At 38.0% G+C, this 16,455-nt stretch overlaps 1 protein-coding gene across 2 annotated transcripts in view; it reads left to right on the top strand.

Annotated features, from left to right (window-relative positions):
* Positions 1 to 16,455, top strand: part of TGFBR1 (transforming growth factor beta receptor 1) — a 52,126-nt gene that overhangs the window by 11,795 nt on the left and 23,876 nt on the right. For both annotated transcript variants that reach the window (XM_037495058.2, XM_037495057.2), the window contains exon 2: positions 13,217 to 13,462. In XM_037495058.2, coding sequence (XP_037350955.1) covers positions 13,217 to 13,462 — 246 coding nt within the window. The remainder of the gene's footprint in view (positions 1 to 13,216; positions 13,463 to 16,455) is intronic.

The raw sequence follows: 16,455 nt of genomic DNA on the forward strand, positions 1-16,455 counted from the left end.
GCGGGAGGGTGAGAGAATTCACCAGAGCCAGAGCGGGGAGCAAAACAGGCAGACTGACGAAGTACACTGCTGAGGGGAGCAGCGGGCTCGGCAGGAGAAGTCTGCGTGCCATGTAGGACCCTTGCTGGCGACTGGGGATGGAACCGGCCCTGCAGAGGCTGTGGGCAGCTTTGCAGCCCAGTGCTCAACCGCTGCGCCACTGGGGAGGCCCCCATAGTACTTTTTACATTTGTTCTTTTTCTTATTTTTAGTGTCTTTAGAAGTTCCAGTCATTCTGATCTCACATAGTCCTTGTCCCCCTAATTGTTTCTGTTCCTTTATCTTTTAAACAAAAACAGAGCCACATAAATATTCTTGGAGCTAGGGCCTTTCAGCCCTTTCTCCTCTATCATCTAAGTTTTATCAGTTCCAGCCTACTCTTTCCTTTGATGGGAGTAAGGGAAGGAGGGAGGAATTTTAATAAATTGGGTTTAAGGAATTGGGCAGGAATCTTTGGAGATACTTTCTGAGGATCAACAGGCTCAGAACTAGCTGTGCATTGCAAACAGATGGTGTGCCCTAAGGAAATAAGCTATTGGGTGCTTGCATCTAATTTAGCTTAGAGATCCTGGAGCTGAGGGGAAAGTCTCATGGAGCAAGTGAAACATTCTAAACCACAGCAAGGGCATAATAATTGACATGTGTATAGATGGCATCCTGTGTTGTATCTGCATAATTCTGTGCTTTATCTTCAATTCCCCAAATGTCTGGCAGACCCTTATCTTTTAAAAACCAATCCTGAGCCTCCCAGGTGGTGCAAGAGGTTAAGTCTCAGCACTATGAAGCAGTCGCAACCACTGCAGCATGAATTCCATCCTAGCTAACCCACATAGCACAGCAGACCTCTCCTGTCTCTCAAGCTGCTCCCCTTAGCAGTGTGTTTTCAGTGGATCTGCCTGTTCTGCTCCCTACTCTGTCTCTGGTGAATCCTCTTACCCTCCCACACCTCTGACCTACACCCCGGCTCTTGCATGCATAAACAAATCTTTAAAAGCATAAAAATAAAAACCAGTCCTCCAGTAGAGTTCATCTTCAACCAAAATGCTACCTAGCATCAGTGCTACTTGCAATTTTAGACCCACATTCCTAATACTAAGTCTCTGGACATCTCCATTTTGAGACTTGAAAACTTTATTAGGTTGGTTACAGCTTCCATTTTATAGATACATAGTTTTATTTTAAAGGTAAGTATTCCTCTTAAAGGAGTTCTGATGGTTTGGTGTGTGCCTCCTTGTGCTCCAAGGAAGGCCTTGGATTCAGTGGTTAGAAAGACATAGGTTAGAAACATACAGTATCATAACAGCCTGTTTTGGTTAGGCATTTCTGCCCTTGCTTTGATTCATCTTTATTCCTCTGGGAGACTGCAACCAGAATTGAACTGCTTGCTTTGACATTTTGTTTGACAAGGAAGATGAACATTTCAGACTAGGGAAGGCAAGAAGATTAAAGCTTGTTTACCTATATGCGTGGTTCACCAAGACTGAAATTTCTAGTGGTTAGATAAATGCTAGATGCATCCCTCTTTTGGCGTAATTCAGAATTTTTTTTCTTTGTTCTGCAAAGGGGTGAGAATGACAAAGTGAAACCAAGAGACTCAATTAAGAGTAGAAAGTGTGGGCCTCCCTGGTGGCGCTAGGGGTTAATATGCAGCACTGTGAAGCTGTCCGCAGCCACTGCAGCACGAGTTCGATCCCCGGCCAGGGAGCTACCCACATGGCGCAGCAGACCTCTCCTGACTTGCCTACTGCTCCCCTCAGCTGTGTATTTCAGTAGATCTGCCTGTTATGTCTCCCACTCTGTCTCTGGTGAATCCTCTCACACACACACCCCCCCCCATACACACTTCTAGCCTGTACCCAAGTTCTTGTGTGCATAAATAAATCTTTTTTAAATAAATCTTTTTTTAAAAAAAAAAAGAGTAGAAAGTGTGACTGCTTTGATGGAGCAGAAGATAGGAAGGTGTGAGTGTTGGGGTACTGCTACTCCCTTCCCTCCTATTTTGCAGGAGCCTTGTAGAACTCTTTGGCACCTTAAACTCTATACATAAGTTATAAAATGAAATTAAGTTAAAATTAATGGAAAATATATGGCAATTATAAATCAATAAATATTAGTAAATATGAAGGGTTGATATATCCTTATTATACAGAACAACTCTTTAGATTAACACACAGAAGTCTGGTCAAGCCATTTTTTTTTTTTTAAGGGAACAAGTAAAATGAAAGTTTGAAAATACTAGGTTAGAAGAAGACAAGAATGACAAAATCAAAAAGGTAGATAAATATTAATACATGACAAAATTCAAGCTACAAAAGCATTAAAGGGAAACCAGGAGAACCATCTTTCAAGACATGTCATGAATCTTTATGTAACTAATAAAGTAGCATTAAAATTTATAAGGGCAGAACTGTTAAATATATATGAAGAAATGGATACATTTACTATTTGTAGATTAAGAAGGCAAGATTCAAGTAGCATGATAATAAAGATTTAATATACCCATTTTGTGATCATGAACAGCATTCTTTTGATAGCTTCTGGATTTTGTTAGGAAATTGATATAGAGGTCTGCAAATCAAATACCCAAATTAAAAAGTAGCAATATCAACAACAAAAAGCAAAATAAGTACCTATTTGGAAATATAAGATTAATCTTCTAAATAATCTCTGGATTAAAGAAGTTACAATTGTGATTACAAATCATGTAGAAGTGAACAAGAGCCCCACATGTTCATGATACTGCTAAAGCAGTATCCAAAGGAAAATTTAAAAGCAAGAGGTGAAAAGCAAACTATACAAGAAATGTCTAAGTACATACATGGGCCTCCCCGGTGGCGCAGCAGTTGAGCGCTGGGTTGCGAAGCTGCCCGCAGCCTCTGTGGCGCCGGGTTGATCCCCGGCTGCTCTCCGGCCACTGGAGGAGGGTCCCACATGGCGCACAGACCTCTCCTGCCACCCGCTGCTCCCCTCAATAGTGTACTTCTGTCCTTCTGCCTGCTCTGCTCCCCGCTCTGGCTCTGGTGAATTCTCTCACCCTCCCGCGCTTCTGACTGTACCCAGTGCTTGTATGAATGAATGAATGAATGAATCTTAAAAAAAAAGTCTAAGTACGTACAAAGAAAATAAGGATGTAGAAAAAAATTAAGAAAAATAAATTTGACCCATAAAACCCAAAATTGATTCACTGTAAACACATTATTAAAATAGAAGAATATTTGGTAAATCTGAAAAAAGACATAAAAAGTGACAAGGGAAAATAGTGCCTTTTTGATGAACTTTAATGGAGTCAACTTTCAGGGTTTTTTCTCTTTAGTGTTTTTTGAACCCCATTTGATTAATCTTTACAGACCCAGTATCTTGGAAAATTTTCCCTGTGTTTTCATCTTTAATGTTGAGATGTACAGTCTGCCTGGAGCTCTTTATTGGACAGTGGTATGAATTTCCCCCCCATTTTCAAATGTGTATGTCCAGTTGATTTAACACTATTTGTTGGGGATTTTTGTGCCTTTTCCACATTCACTGCATTGTCACCATTATCATAAATCAAGTAGCTGTATAATGTGTCTGTTTCTAGAATACATCTCATTGACTTTTGTCTTTTTGTCAGTACCACAGTCTTTATTATCATGGGTCTTGATAAGTAGTAGTGTAGGTCTTCCAAAAGCAATATTTTTTAAGATTGCTTTGGCTGTTTGGGGATTTTTTTCTACATTAATTTTAGAATCAGCCTGTCATTTTCCACACATATACACACAACTTCCCCATACCCCCCAGCCCAAGATTTTGTTGACGCTCCAGATCACATTGCAGAATATTGATGTCTTTATAATACTGAATCTTCCAGTGAGAAGGCTGACATGTTCCTCTGCTTATAAATAAATACATGTCTTTCATAATTTCTATCAAATTAGTAATGCCTTGAAGAGGTGATATCATGACACATGTTGTTTATTAGTTATATTCCTGGCTTTTTGGTTATTTTTATGCTTCTGTAAATGGTATATATTTGAATCTTTGTTTCCTTTTTGCTGTTGACTTAAGAAAACATTTATTTTATAGTGACTTGTTTTATCATAAATTGCGGTTGAATTTTATCATTTTTTAGTTTTGTTTACATCAAGATGATTTTGTGATCTATACATTTTCCTAAAGTGTATACAACTTAGACCCAAATCTGTGTATAATATCTTTATGCATGAACTCCCTGGAATGCCCTTTCTTCTTTCTTGAGCCTTACCTCTGTGAGAAGTCTCCCTTTTCTGTGATCTCTCTACACTTTGTATTGCCCTTTATCAGTGACATGTTTGTTCTCTACATTATATTGTGAATCCTCGAGGGGAGGAATTTGTAATATGTCCTAAAGATGTTTTCTTTCTTCCTACACAGCTTACATATACTGTTCTTTTCTGATAAAAGGTGTTCAGGCTTTACCTTACTCTCTGCTTCTGAAATTATTAACTGCACAGCACTGTCTTCTCATATCTTCAACTACGTTCCTTTCTTTTTCTTGTCTCTGTCTCTATCTCGCTCTCCCTCCCTGGCTTTCTCCCTTCTTTCCTCCCTTCCTTAGTACAAATGTATTGATTATATCAATAACACTGTTCTGCCCTATGGATTTTCACTTAATAGATATTAGGGATTATTTTAATAATTTAGGGATTATTTTAATAATACATAAAGAACAATTTAAAAAATGACTACATTGTCTTCCATTTTATAGCGGTGCCATCATTTTACTTTACCAGCTCTATTGATCGATGTATAGAAAAGGTTAGAAATAGCTAATACAAATAAACAGGAAATTAATAACTTTATATGTTAGTCACTTCACATGTGCAAGTGTTTTACAGGCTGCATTCTTTCTGAGTCAGAAGCTATGTTCACTTGTAATTTTGAAGTGTGGGTTTACCCTCTATATGGAGAGAGGTAATTCTGGATGATGGGTTTTTTTGTGTCAGGTGAACTTGAGGGAATTACCCTAAGTGGGACTCTTGCACAGTTTAAAGGAGAGCACAAGGAGGTGGGGAATTAGATTTCAAAAGTGAAAGTAGTAAATGGTAAGAGAAAATTTGCTTGCTTGGCCATTTTATTGACAGCCCTGGTGGTAGCAACGACTTCTGTGCTAAAAAGACATTTATTATATGTTATTCAAGAAGCACACTGAATCTCTACTGTGTGCCAGGATCTACAAAAGTATAAAGCACTAACTCAGTCCCTGACCTGAAGAAGTTCAGTTTAATGATGGAAATAGATAAACAGTTATGAAAGGAGGTGCACTGCCGTAATTGTACTCTTGAAGATGTTAACTTGCACTAGTTATAAAATGAAACCATGGATGTTTAATGTTAAATGTGTAACCTGCAAAATCTTAACTGTTTAAGAATTTTAGAGTTTTAGATCAACCTTTTGTTTAGTGCAGGATATTTCTTATGTCGTGAACTCTTTGGGTCATTAAGCTTCTGCTTAAATATCTCTAATGAGAGAAAAGTCATCATCTTTTGAGGCAGCCAGTTCCATTATAGGGCAGAGCTATAGTTAGGAAATGAATTTTTATAAAACAAAATTTACCACATCCTGACCTCATGATTTGATTTTGTTTTGGAGTAAGGTAAATGAACTCAGTTGCTACATCTATAAAAAGAGGTGGTTGTCTCCACTGCTAAGGTAGCTTTCAGTTCAAACTTTGTTGAATTAGTTGATTTTCTGACACATATTTAAGTGGCAGATTGATATGCAAGTAACACTTAGGATTAGTTATTATGTTGCATATTTGTGGAATTTTGTGAGAGTTCTCCCCCTGTCTGCCTCCCTCATCACCATGGCTACAGATAACAGTAAATGCTGTTCACTCCTTTTAAATCTGTTGTTAAACAGATTCCCCAAATCTGCTAAGCAAATTTTTATTGAGTACTTGTGCAGTTTATTTTATTTTGAAGCTAAATGAAGGCCTTTGTGTTAATTGTTCCTATTAAATCTTATCATGACATTTAGGCAGACTTCTTAGTGTGTTTTTTCTTTGATTGTTAATTCCTTAGCATTTAAGAAACTAGGAAACAGAGATATAGTGGAAAAACAAGTGATTGGGAATCTAGGAATGCCCCATTCTTTCAGGATGAGATGTTTGTTGAATTGTAAATAATGCTTCTTAAGTGTTTTCAAGGTGGCAGATTCATGAGAAATTTATCTGGAGAAATGTCTGGATAAATCAAGTTCTTTCTGAAGCCATAAATTTGAGAGAGATGTTATCTAGACCGGGAAGGCTTTACTTTCACATTGTATAATGCTCATATTTTGACATTGTTACTGCAGGACAACCCCAGAAGAAGTAAAGGCATACAAGAGGCATAAAGTTTATAGACACTGTTATTTTAGACCTGGAAACTCAGGTTTCTGGTACTAATTTTTACTTAATTAACGAGGATCATAGAAATGTCTGTTCCATATACTCTGCACAGCCCTCCATTTCTGTAACCAGATATACTGGCTACCAACCATTGGTAGCCCTGCTGTTAGTTAAAAGTGCTTCGATGCATGACAGATACGCTAAAATGAGGCAATGTGAAAATTTCCTTTGTAGTTGGGATTGAGAGCCGGAATTTCAATTTGGGATTTATCACTCTGCTGCTCTAATTCAATGAAGATGATAACCCCATGGGTCCTACTGCCTCTTTTTACTGTTGTCACTTCTTTTGACAGCTAGACATTTTATTCCTAACAGTCCTTCACATCACACCAACATCTTCAAACTTTGAAAATTCTGTGGTATATTTTTGCAGTATTTGGAAATTTCTATTGCTAGTAATTGTATTACTTGGCATGACACTTAAGAGTTTTTTCTGAACACAGTAGCTCTTCATTGCAATGCTGCTGATGGTGAAATCTGTGAAGACATTTTAATAGAGATCATGCTTAAGTTAAATTTTAGTTGAGGGTAGCTACCAGTGCAGATAATTAAAGTGATGATTAAATGAATAATACCTTCCACGCATAGCCAAGCTTGTACATGCACAGCTTGCAACAATTATGTCTTGTCTCACCTTTCTGTCTGGTAACTGGATTTTTCTTTGACCTTGCTTGTGAATGCATTTGTCAGAAATGTTCAAGTTCAGGAAAATGTGCACATCAGAATTGAGGAAGCTGTGGTTACTGGTAGAGATGGGGGCATAGAAACAAAAGGTAGCCAAGGTAGGAGAAAGGTATTAGATGGGGAGCTCAGTTCTTATCTTTTCTATCAGACAGAAAAGGCAGACTCTAGGGATCCAAACGAGAAGCTTTAGTAATGAACCAACAGGGAGTTTTGAAAGGTTCAAGTTACTTAACTATGGATACCAAATACAAAAAAGAGCCACATATATTTATTCATATTCATGAGGATAATATAGTGGGAATTCATTCATCTGAAACCTGGGTAGAATATTGGTATAAAGCATTTTGGTACTCTTTAATTTTAGTTTTTTCCTTAATAAAATGCTGAAGACAATAAGAAGAAAGTGATCTTCAAAGTGTCATGTTCTGTCAGTCTAGCATTTTTACACTGGAATTTTAAGACTGTTAGGACTACTTCTGGGAAGAGGTCAGTGTCTCTTTGATGACCTGCAAATAAAAACTGTGTTGGGAACACTGCCAATTATTATTTGTGCTACTTCTGAATGCTCACATAATTTATACTAGTAATTTCAAAATGCGTCAGTGTACAATATCTCATTTGATGATTTCACTGAGATGATGAAATAGGTCAGGAAGGTATTATGTTCATTTTGCTGATGAAATGAAGCCATTGTGGTGAGCATCTTGAATAGTTATTTACATTTGATAGTGTTATTGACATTTGGGCTGCCAGCCTCCAAGATGAAATCCTGCCACTGAGAAAAAAAAAAAAACCCTGTTCGGAGAGCATGTCACCTTCATCCATGTGGTAAATGTACTTGAATATCCTTTGATGCTTTTTTTAAAAAAGATTAATTTTATTTATGCATACAAGAGCTGGGGCATAGGCCAGAGGTGGGGGTGGGTGGGTGTAGTGGTGTGAGAGGATTCACCAGAGACAGCATGAGGAGCAGAATAGGCGGACTGACTGAAATACACTGCTGCAGGGAGCAGCAGGTGAGACAGGAGAGGTCTGCTGTGCCATATGGGTCAGCCCCCTGTCCGGGATTGAACTCGTGCTGCAATGACTGTGGATAGCTTCATAGTGCTGACACTTAACCTCTTGTTATAGAGGCATGTTTTATTTATCTATTATTTGTTTGTTTGTTTTGTTTATACATGCACTGGGTACAGTCAGAAGCACGGGAGGGTGAGAGAATTCACCAGAGCCAGAGCGGGGAGCAGAGCAGGCAGAAGGACCAAAGTACACTGCTGAGGGGAGCAGCGGGCGGCAGGAGAGGTCTGTGCGCCATGTGGGACCCTCCTCCAGTGGCCGGGGAGCAGCCGGGGATCGAACCGGCGCCGCAGAGGTCGTGGGCAGCTTCGCAACCCAGCGCTCAACCGCTGTGCCACCGGGGAGGCCCACCTGATGCTTTTCTTGGCACTTGTTCTACCTCAGCAGAGTAAATCACTTTGATCAGTCTCCTAACGACAATTTTTTTTTTAAGATTTATTTATTTATGCATGTAAGAGTTGGGGTACAGGCCAGAGATGGGGGGTTGTGAGAGGATTCACCAGAGACAGAATGGGGAACAGAACAGGCAGACCGACTGAAATGCACTGCTGAGGGGAGCAGCGGGTGAGTCAGGAGAGGTCTGCTGCGCCATATGGGTTGCTCCCTGGCCAGCCAGGGGATTGATCTCGTGCTGTAGAGGCTGCGGATTGCTTCATAGTGAGGTGCTTAACGCCTTGTGCCACCAGGGAGTCCCATGGCTCTCTGTTTTAATGGTCCATTTAATGTCTTACGTGGTCACCCAAGTGAACCACTCAATTCCAGATACCTTGTCTTGTTTATTTCTGTGCTCTATAACCTAGAATATAAAGATGTTCAATGAAAAATTACAAAATTAAATCAAAAGAGTGTTATTTGTGGACTTGTACTTCAGAGTTGGCCATGAAATTTAGGCTCTGAGGTGGGAAGAGGACGTCGTTGTATACCTTGTTTAGATAGAAAATTTGCCCTGTATATGCTTTAAAACAAAGAAACAGATAAAAACCAACAACAACCTAGTTTAATAAAAGGGAGATAGCTAGGGATCAGATCTATTTATTAAAGTTGACCTTGAAGAATTTAAAGTAATGTAAATTAAAGCTCTTAAATTCATGGGAATTTAAAAATATTTTCCCAATGATACTACTATATCATATACATTTAACAGCACTTTTTATATTCAATCAAGACTTATTTAGCATAGTGAAATATGATTATTTAATTCCCTTAAGACATAACCCTTGTCTGGTTAAACTTTGTTATATTTGTCTAGTGACCAGTTCTTATTGAAAGGCTCTTGATAAGAGAAGTCCTTCAGTGCTGAATTTTCAGACTTGCCATAATGTAATGAATGGCCCCTTCCAGAGGAGCAGTACAGAAACGATTTTTCATATGTATATTCTTTGGATTTATTTGCACCTATAAACCAAACCTGCAAATTAAATACAAACACTACTACAAAACCAACAGGATTCAAGTTAATGCAATTTTTCAGTGTGGCAGATGATATTTAGGTTACACAGAAGAAAAAAATATAGCCTTGTCATCTATATTTTAATGTTAGTGGTATGGAAAGCTGCAAGTGTCTATTCTCCTAAGTTTTGTGGAGAAGTATGGTATTAATGACTTTAAGACCTTGTAAGTTCAGGAAAATCAAACCTTATAACTAACCAAAACACTTGCCAGCATGTATTCCTCAAATACCAATTTTAATGAGATGTCAACTGTCATGTTCTCTTGAAGATGAGGTTAACGTTATGACATTATGGACATATTTATTAAGCTGTTCTCTAAACCAATTATTACTAGAAGTGAGAATGGGAAAACGTCATTGTAGACTTACCACATTTACTGCTAATGAACTTTTGTAAATTATTCTGCAAGAATAGGACCTATTTTATCCTTGTAGCATATATATGGTACTGGCTGTTATGCTATTAGTTTTGAATATATACCTTGGCTATACCATATATATGTCACTAGATGCTCTGAATTCAAGTTTTCTGTATTGTTCATACTTTGAATTACAATTATTACCTTTGATTTACAGTTATTATGCAGCCCTTACTTGTACAGTGTGCCAGGAGGACATTTGGCCTAAAGGAGGGCGTAACGCAAGTGAAAGCAGTGCAAGCTTACTGACAGTGCTTGTTTAGCTAGTGGTTACTCACAATCCAGAATGTTTGTCATTTATTTTAGATTATCTTACAAATGAAAAAAAAAGTTTTTTAAATGTATACAATTCTTTTAAACTCACTTTCTTGATATATTTGTGACCTCTTGTTTAGGAAAATGTTGCTTTAACAAACATTTTCTGCTAAGAGTCCAAGATTCAAAGATGGGAAAACCAAAACAGAAAAACTTGGCCCTCCCTAGTGTAATGGATCACTTTAACAGCAAACTATAAATAGACTGATTTGTGCTATCCTAAAGGAATGCACACAGGAATATTGGAATGTACTGAAAGGAGCTGACCAGTTATCTTAAGGGTAGAGGTTTAGAGCATGTCATGGAAGGTATCTTGGTTGAATTAAAGAATGAGAGGGTTGGTTAAACTAAACAGACAGAATGTGTAAACCAAGTTATGAAAGACATGGTGAGCATGCATGGCCCTAGATAATATATGTAATGTGAACAGTATGTTGAAACCTAAAAGTCTTGATTGTTAGACCAAGTATTTAAATCTTATCTCATATACTCTAAGGACGCAGTGAAGATTTTAGAATTGGTAAAGTATTTATGGCAGAATATTTTATACATAGCAATTAACTACATTGTACTGTAAAATTCTCCATTGGAGCTCTTCAAGAACAATGTCCCTGAGTTATTAATCTTTGTATACTAAGCTTTTGGTGGAGTAACTAATAAAGGTGATGCTTAGGAAATGTTTTAAATAACAAATTGTGAGTGAAGAGGATTCAGAAGAGAATGACAATCTCTTGTGTGGTGATTTTAATTTTTTGTGGGTGATAGACCTCCTTGTGGTTCTGTTGAAACCTATAAAATTTCTCTTTGAACTGGAGATACACACATTTGACCTACAGTTTCATGGGCATCATATACTTCTAAAACCAGTCCATAGGTTCCTGGTTCAAAATCCCTCCTTAGGAAATTATACCCATGAAAACTATAATCCCCACCAGACCTCACCAAAAATAACTAGTGTCTCTTATGAACAGTCTTTGAATGATAGGTTATGATTGTGTTTCTTTCTTAAAATTTTCTTGAGTTTTCTTCTTACTTGGGAGGAGTTAATTCAAATAGCTGAACTCTCTTGGAAATAAAAAACAAAACTTTTAATTGTCATTAAAGTAAAACTTAGCTCTTTGTAAAGATAACAGACAATTGTGCTAATTAAGCTAGCAGTCAAGAAAGGATTTGAGGAGAGTTTAACAAATGAGTTGGGAGTCCCCCAAGATCCACCCTTGGGGTCCATGGTTTCCTGCAAGGACACACACACTCTGAAAAACTGCCATACCCATAGTTGAAGTTTATTACAGTTGAGAAAATACAGATTAAAATCTTAAAAAGGAAAAGGTTTATGGGACAAGTCCAGGAGAAAACAGATGTAAGTTTCCAGGTGTCCTCAACCTTTGCAGGAGCAAATACACCCCCAGCAGTGGTGTGTGACAGCATGAGCACAATGTTGCCGACCAGGGATGCTCTCCCCCAGACTTGGTGTCCAGGGTTTTTACTGGGGCCCAGTTGCACAAGACTGTAGCATTTTTTTTTTGTCAGGAGGACTATCTTACACTCAGAGTTGCTCTCCCAGGAATTGACCAAGGGCCAGTACTAAAGACATGCCCACATGTTTTTGGGAATGTGTAGGATTTGAGCAGCTTGGACCTGCTGTGTTAATTTAACTGTTTCATAGCAATTAGCTGCTCAGAGTTAACTTTCTTCTGTCTGCTTGGTCACTCTTTTTCTTGATGAAGTAGACCTCCCTGGTTTCATTATAGTTGACCATTCCACATACCTTGTTTTTACCTTTTCTTTTGCCAACAAGTAATTTGAAAGTTTGTTTGAAAGGACCTATTATGCTTTGCAGTTTCATGAACTCATAGTGTAATACAAGTGCCCATTTTGTCATTCATTCAAGTGTATTTTAAATGTTGCTATATGTCCCAGGCCTAAGATCAGATTGGATTTACGGAAGTGACTAACATGGGTCTCTCCCCTCCAGGAACTAGTTTCACAGCAATGACCTTTTCAAAGTAACCATTGTGGCAAGCAGTGTGTGCTTTGGGAACATTTAGCCTAGTTAGAGAGTATGGTGGAGGATGTTGTGCCCTGTACCTAAGTCTAGAATGGATCCTATACTAGAAAGGGAAAATGTTATAAATGATGTCATTAGATCAAAGTGGGATAGGATGGTGCTAGTGATAACTAAGGGAAGACTTTCCTAAAGGAGTCCCCCCTAGAGTTAAGGCACAAAAATCATAGATGCGCATTGGTCAGCTCTAGTCTATATGGTTGGAGCATATGTGTATTGTGATGGTAGTGTCCCTGGCTTTCTGACAGAGTAGCTAGAAGATGCATATCTTTTCTTGGGGTTTGCACAGGAGAAAAGAATGTCTGCTTCATTATGAATCTGTTTCCATTACTCTATTACTAAAAATCCACCCAAATATCATTTCCAACTATAGTGAGTAGGTAATTGTATTTTCACACTAATGGGATGGGGAGAGGGGAGAGTATGTGAATTCACAGTTTGTGCTGATAAGAGTAAGTGTAATTATTAAAAATGTAAATGTTTTTTGTTTCAAATGGGAGGGCAAATGCTTGTATTACCTTGGTGAAATTGCCTGCAACATGTTTTCTATACTTGGAAGCAGAAATGTTCTAGAAAAAACTTGGAATCAGTTGTCATCTTATTTTGCTCCTACATGTGTGTGTTTTTCAACGGAAGTTGCAACTTCTAAAGATAATAAAGAGTTTTGTTTTTTTAAATTGTAAAGAAACTGTATGATTCTAATAGGATAATTTCAAATTGTTAACCTTGAGAATTTTTTCTAATAAAAGCTTGATCTCTTTTTCCAGCATTGCAGTGTTTCTGCCATCTTTGTACAAAGGACAATTTTACTTGTGTCACAGATGGGCTTTGCTTTGTCTCTGTCACAGAGACCACAGACAAAGTAATACACAATAGCATGTGTATAGCTGAAATTGATCTGATTCCTCGAGACAGGCCCTTTGTATGTGCACCATCTTCAAAAACTGGGTCTGTAACTACAACATATTGCTGCAATCAGGACCACTGCAATAAAATAGAACTCCCACCTGTTGGTAAGTTGTATATAATTTTTTCTTACTATTACAAGAAAAGCTCTTGGTTTTATAACTGGAAGGGACCTTACAAACTGTCTACTCCTGCTTGTTCAGTTCGGAGGCAAGAAGTGACTTTGTTCATAGTTGTAGTTATGAGAAGCTAAAATCCTGACTCTTGAGTGTATGTTGGTTGAGAAAGTAGTTTCAAGGTAAACTTTCTCTGAACTCTGTAATGCTTAAGAGGGTAGCCTCTTAAAAGCAAATTCTGATACATTTCACTGCAGTAATGTCTCTGCTTTGTCCTCAGAGTGAATACTTTCCTCTTATGATACTCTAGCCTATTAATTAATTTTAAGATTTACCTACTTATACATACAAGAGCTGGGACACAGGCCAGAGACCCCCCAAGGGGTGAGAGGGTCCACCAGATACAGAGTGGGGAACAGAATAGGCAGATTGGCCAAAGTACACTGCTGAGGGGAGCAGTGGGCGTGTCAGGAGAGGTCTGCTGCGCCATGTGGGCTGCTCCCTGGCGGGCCTGGAACTGAACTCGTGCTGCAGAGGCTGCGGACCACCCCACAGTGCGGTGACCAACCCCTTGCGCCACCAGGGAAGCCCTACTCCAGCCTTTTAAAGCAATCCATAATGGGCAGGAATTGACAGCAGCACTAAACAATCCAGATGCCTTCATTTTGCAACTTTACCTTGTCTTATGATCTTTGTCTATAAATTACTATATATAATTTCTAAGTTTTTGGTTCTTCACCCATAACTTACATTTTATTTTACTTTTTTATCAACCTCACAAATTTACACTGATGTACAGTTTTATCAATCTACTGTTCATATGCCAATTTTTTCACTTTGATCTAATGACATCATTTATAACATTTTCCCTTTCTAGTATAGGATCCAATCTAGACTTAGGTATTGCATTTAGTTGTCATTTCTCTTTAACTTTCGTTAATCTAGAATATCTCCACAATCCATCTTTGTCTTTTGTAATGTTAACATTTTTTTCAAGCTTTTTTGAGATATGATCAACATAAAATGATGTGTAAGTTTAAGATGTACAGTGTGTTGATTTTGAAACACCTGTCTGTTGCAAAATCATGACACCCCCCCACAGATTATCTATCACATGATTATTATTTCCTTTTTTGTGGTGAGAGCATTTAATTTCTACTCTCTTGCCAACTTTCAATTATAGCACACAGTCTGTAGTCACTGTGCTGTATGTAGAGCCCTAGAACTTATTCATCTTATAACTGAAAGTTTGTACCCTTTGCTTGACATCTCTCCTTTGCCCCCTACCTCCCAGCTCCTGATTAACCACCATTGTATTCTAGTTTGTTCCAATGAGTTTGGATTTTTTTATTTCACTTGGAAGTGATAAACAGGTATTTGTCTTTCTCTCACTTATTTTACTTTGCATAATGCCCTCAACATTCATCCAAATTGTTGTAAATGTCAGGATTTCCTTCTTTTTTATGGCTAAAAAATATTCGTGTGTATGTGCATGCATGCATGTGTACATAAACAACAATCTAAGGGATCTAAAATATACACCTTTTAAAATCCAGTCATCTTTTGAAAGATACTTGGGTTGTTCCTTTATCTTAGCTATTGTGAATAACACTGCAGTGAACATAGGTGTGCATCTATTGTTTTGTGATCCTGATTTCATTTCCTTTGGATATATGTCCAGAAGTGGAATTTTGGATCATAAGGTAGATCTGTTTTTAATTTTTTTTTTTAGGAACTTCCATACTGTTTTCTATAGTGACTGTACCAGTTTATATTCCCACCAACAGTACACCAAGAATTCCCATTTCTCCTGGTCCACACCAACACTTAACTGTTGATTTTTGAAAAAAAAAATTATTTTATTGAGGCATAATTGACATAACATTACAATTTCAGGTGTATGACATAATGATCCATTATTTGTCAAATCACTATTTGTCAAATGATTATTTGTCAAATGATTGCCACATTTAGTCTAGTTAACTTTCATCACCAGGCATAATTATAGAAATTTTGGGGGGATGAAAGTTTAAATACCTATTTTCTCAGCAACTTCCAAATATGCAGTATAGTATTAACTATTGTCACTACCATGCTATATATTACATTCCCATAACTTTTTTCTTTTATAGTAAGTTTGCATATTTATTAAAATACATACATTTTAAAATGTACTGGCAGTGCTAGGAATTTATTTGAATGCTTCATAACTTAGGATTAGATGAATGTTAAGGTTCTGGCTTACATGTCAGTTTGAACACATGTGCTTAATTTTTCGGTAACTTTCCTCAAATTCCTATTGCGATAATCAAAGGAATATAAAAGCAGGAGAAAACTGTATTAATTCTATCAGAATTAGTGGAAGACTATCACCCACATGCCTACATTTGTAAGGAACTTCTGCAGTTTTTATTATCGGTGACATCATACTAGTGAAATCTGATTAACTATGAAAAGAAGTATGTGGGGGCCTCCCTGGTGGCGCAGCGGTTGAACGCTGGGCTGCAAAGCTGCCCGCAGCCTCTGCAGTGCTGGTTCAATCCCCGGCCGCTGGCGAGGGTCCCACGTGGCGCGCAGACCTCTCTTGCCACGTCCCCGCTGCTCCCCTCAGCAGTGTACTTCTGTCCTTCTGCCTGTTCTGCTCCCTGCTCTGGCTCTGGTCAATTCTCTCACCCTCCTGAGCTTCTGACTGTACCCAGTGCTTGTATAAATAAATAAATAAATCTTTAAAAAAAAGAAAAGATGTGAAGGGACCTCTTAAGCAAAAAATGAGAGTTTTAACTCTCAGTTCTCCTTTAGGAAGCACCTGATTTCAGTGCTCACTGAAGCAGGTGCCTGTGCTCATTTTTCTTGCAGTTAGTCTAGCCATTAATTAATGAAAGTAGGAAGTAGTACCCTAGTAAGAGGGTCCACCTCCTAGTCATAGGAGGTGGTGTTCCACCTACCTCAGGTGATAGTTAAACTAAGCGAAGTTAAACTAAATT

Source organism: Talpa occidentalis, unplaced genomic scaffold (genome assembly GCF_014898055.3).
Source record: "Talpa occidentalis isolate TD23 unplaced genomic scaffold, MPIMG_talOcc4v2.1 talOcc4.7, whole genome shotgun sequence".
Classification (NCBI taxonomy): Eukaryota; Metazoa; Chordata; class Mammalia; order Eulipotyphla; family Talpidae; genus Talpa; species Talpa occidentalis.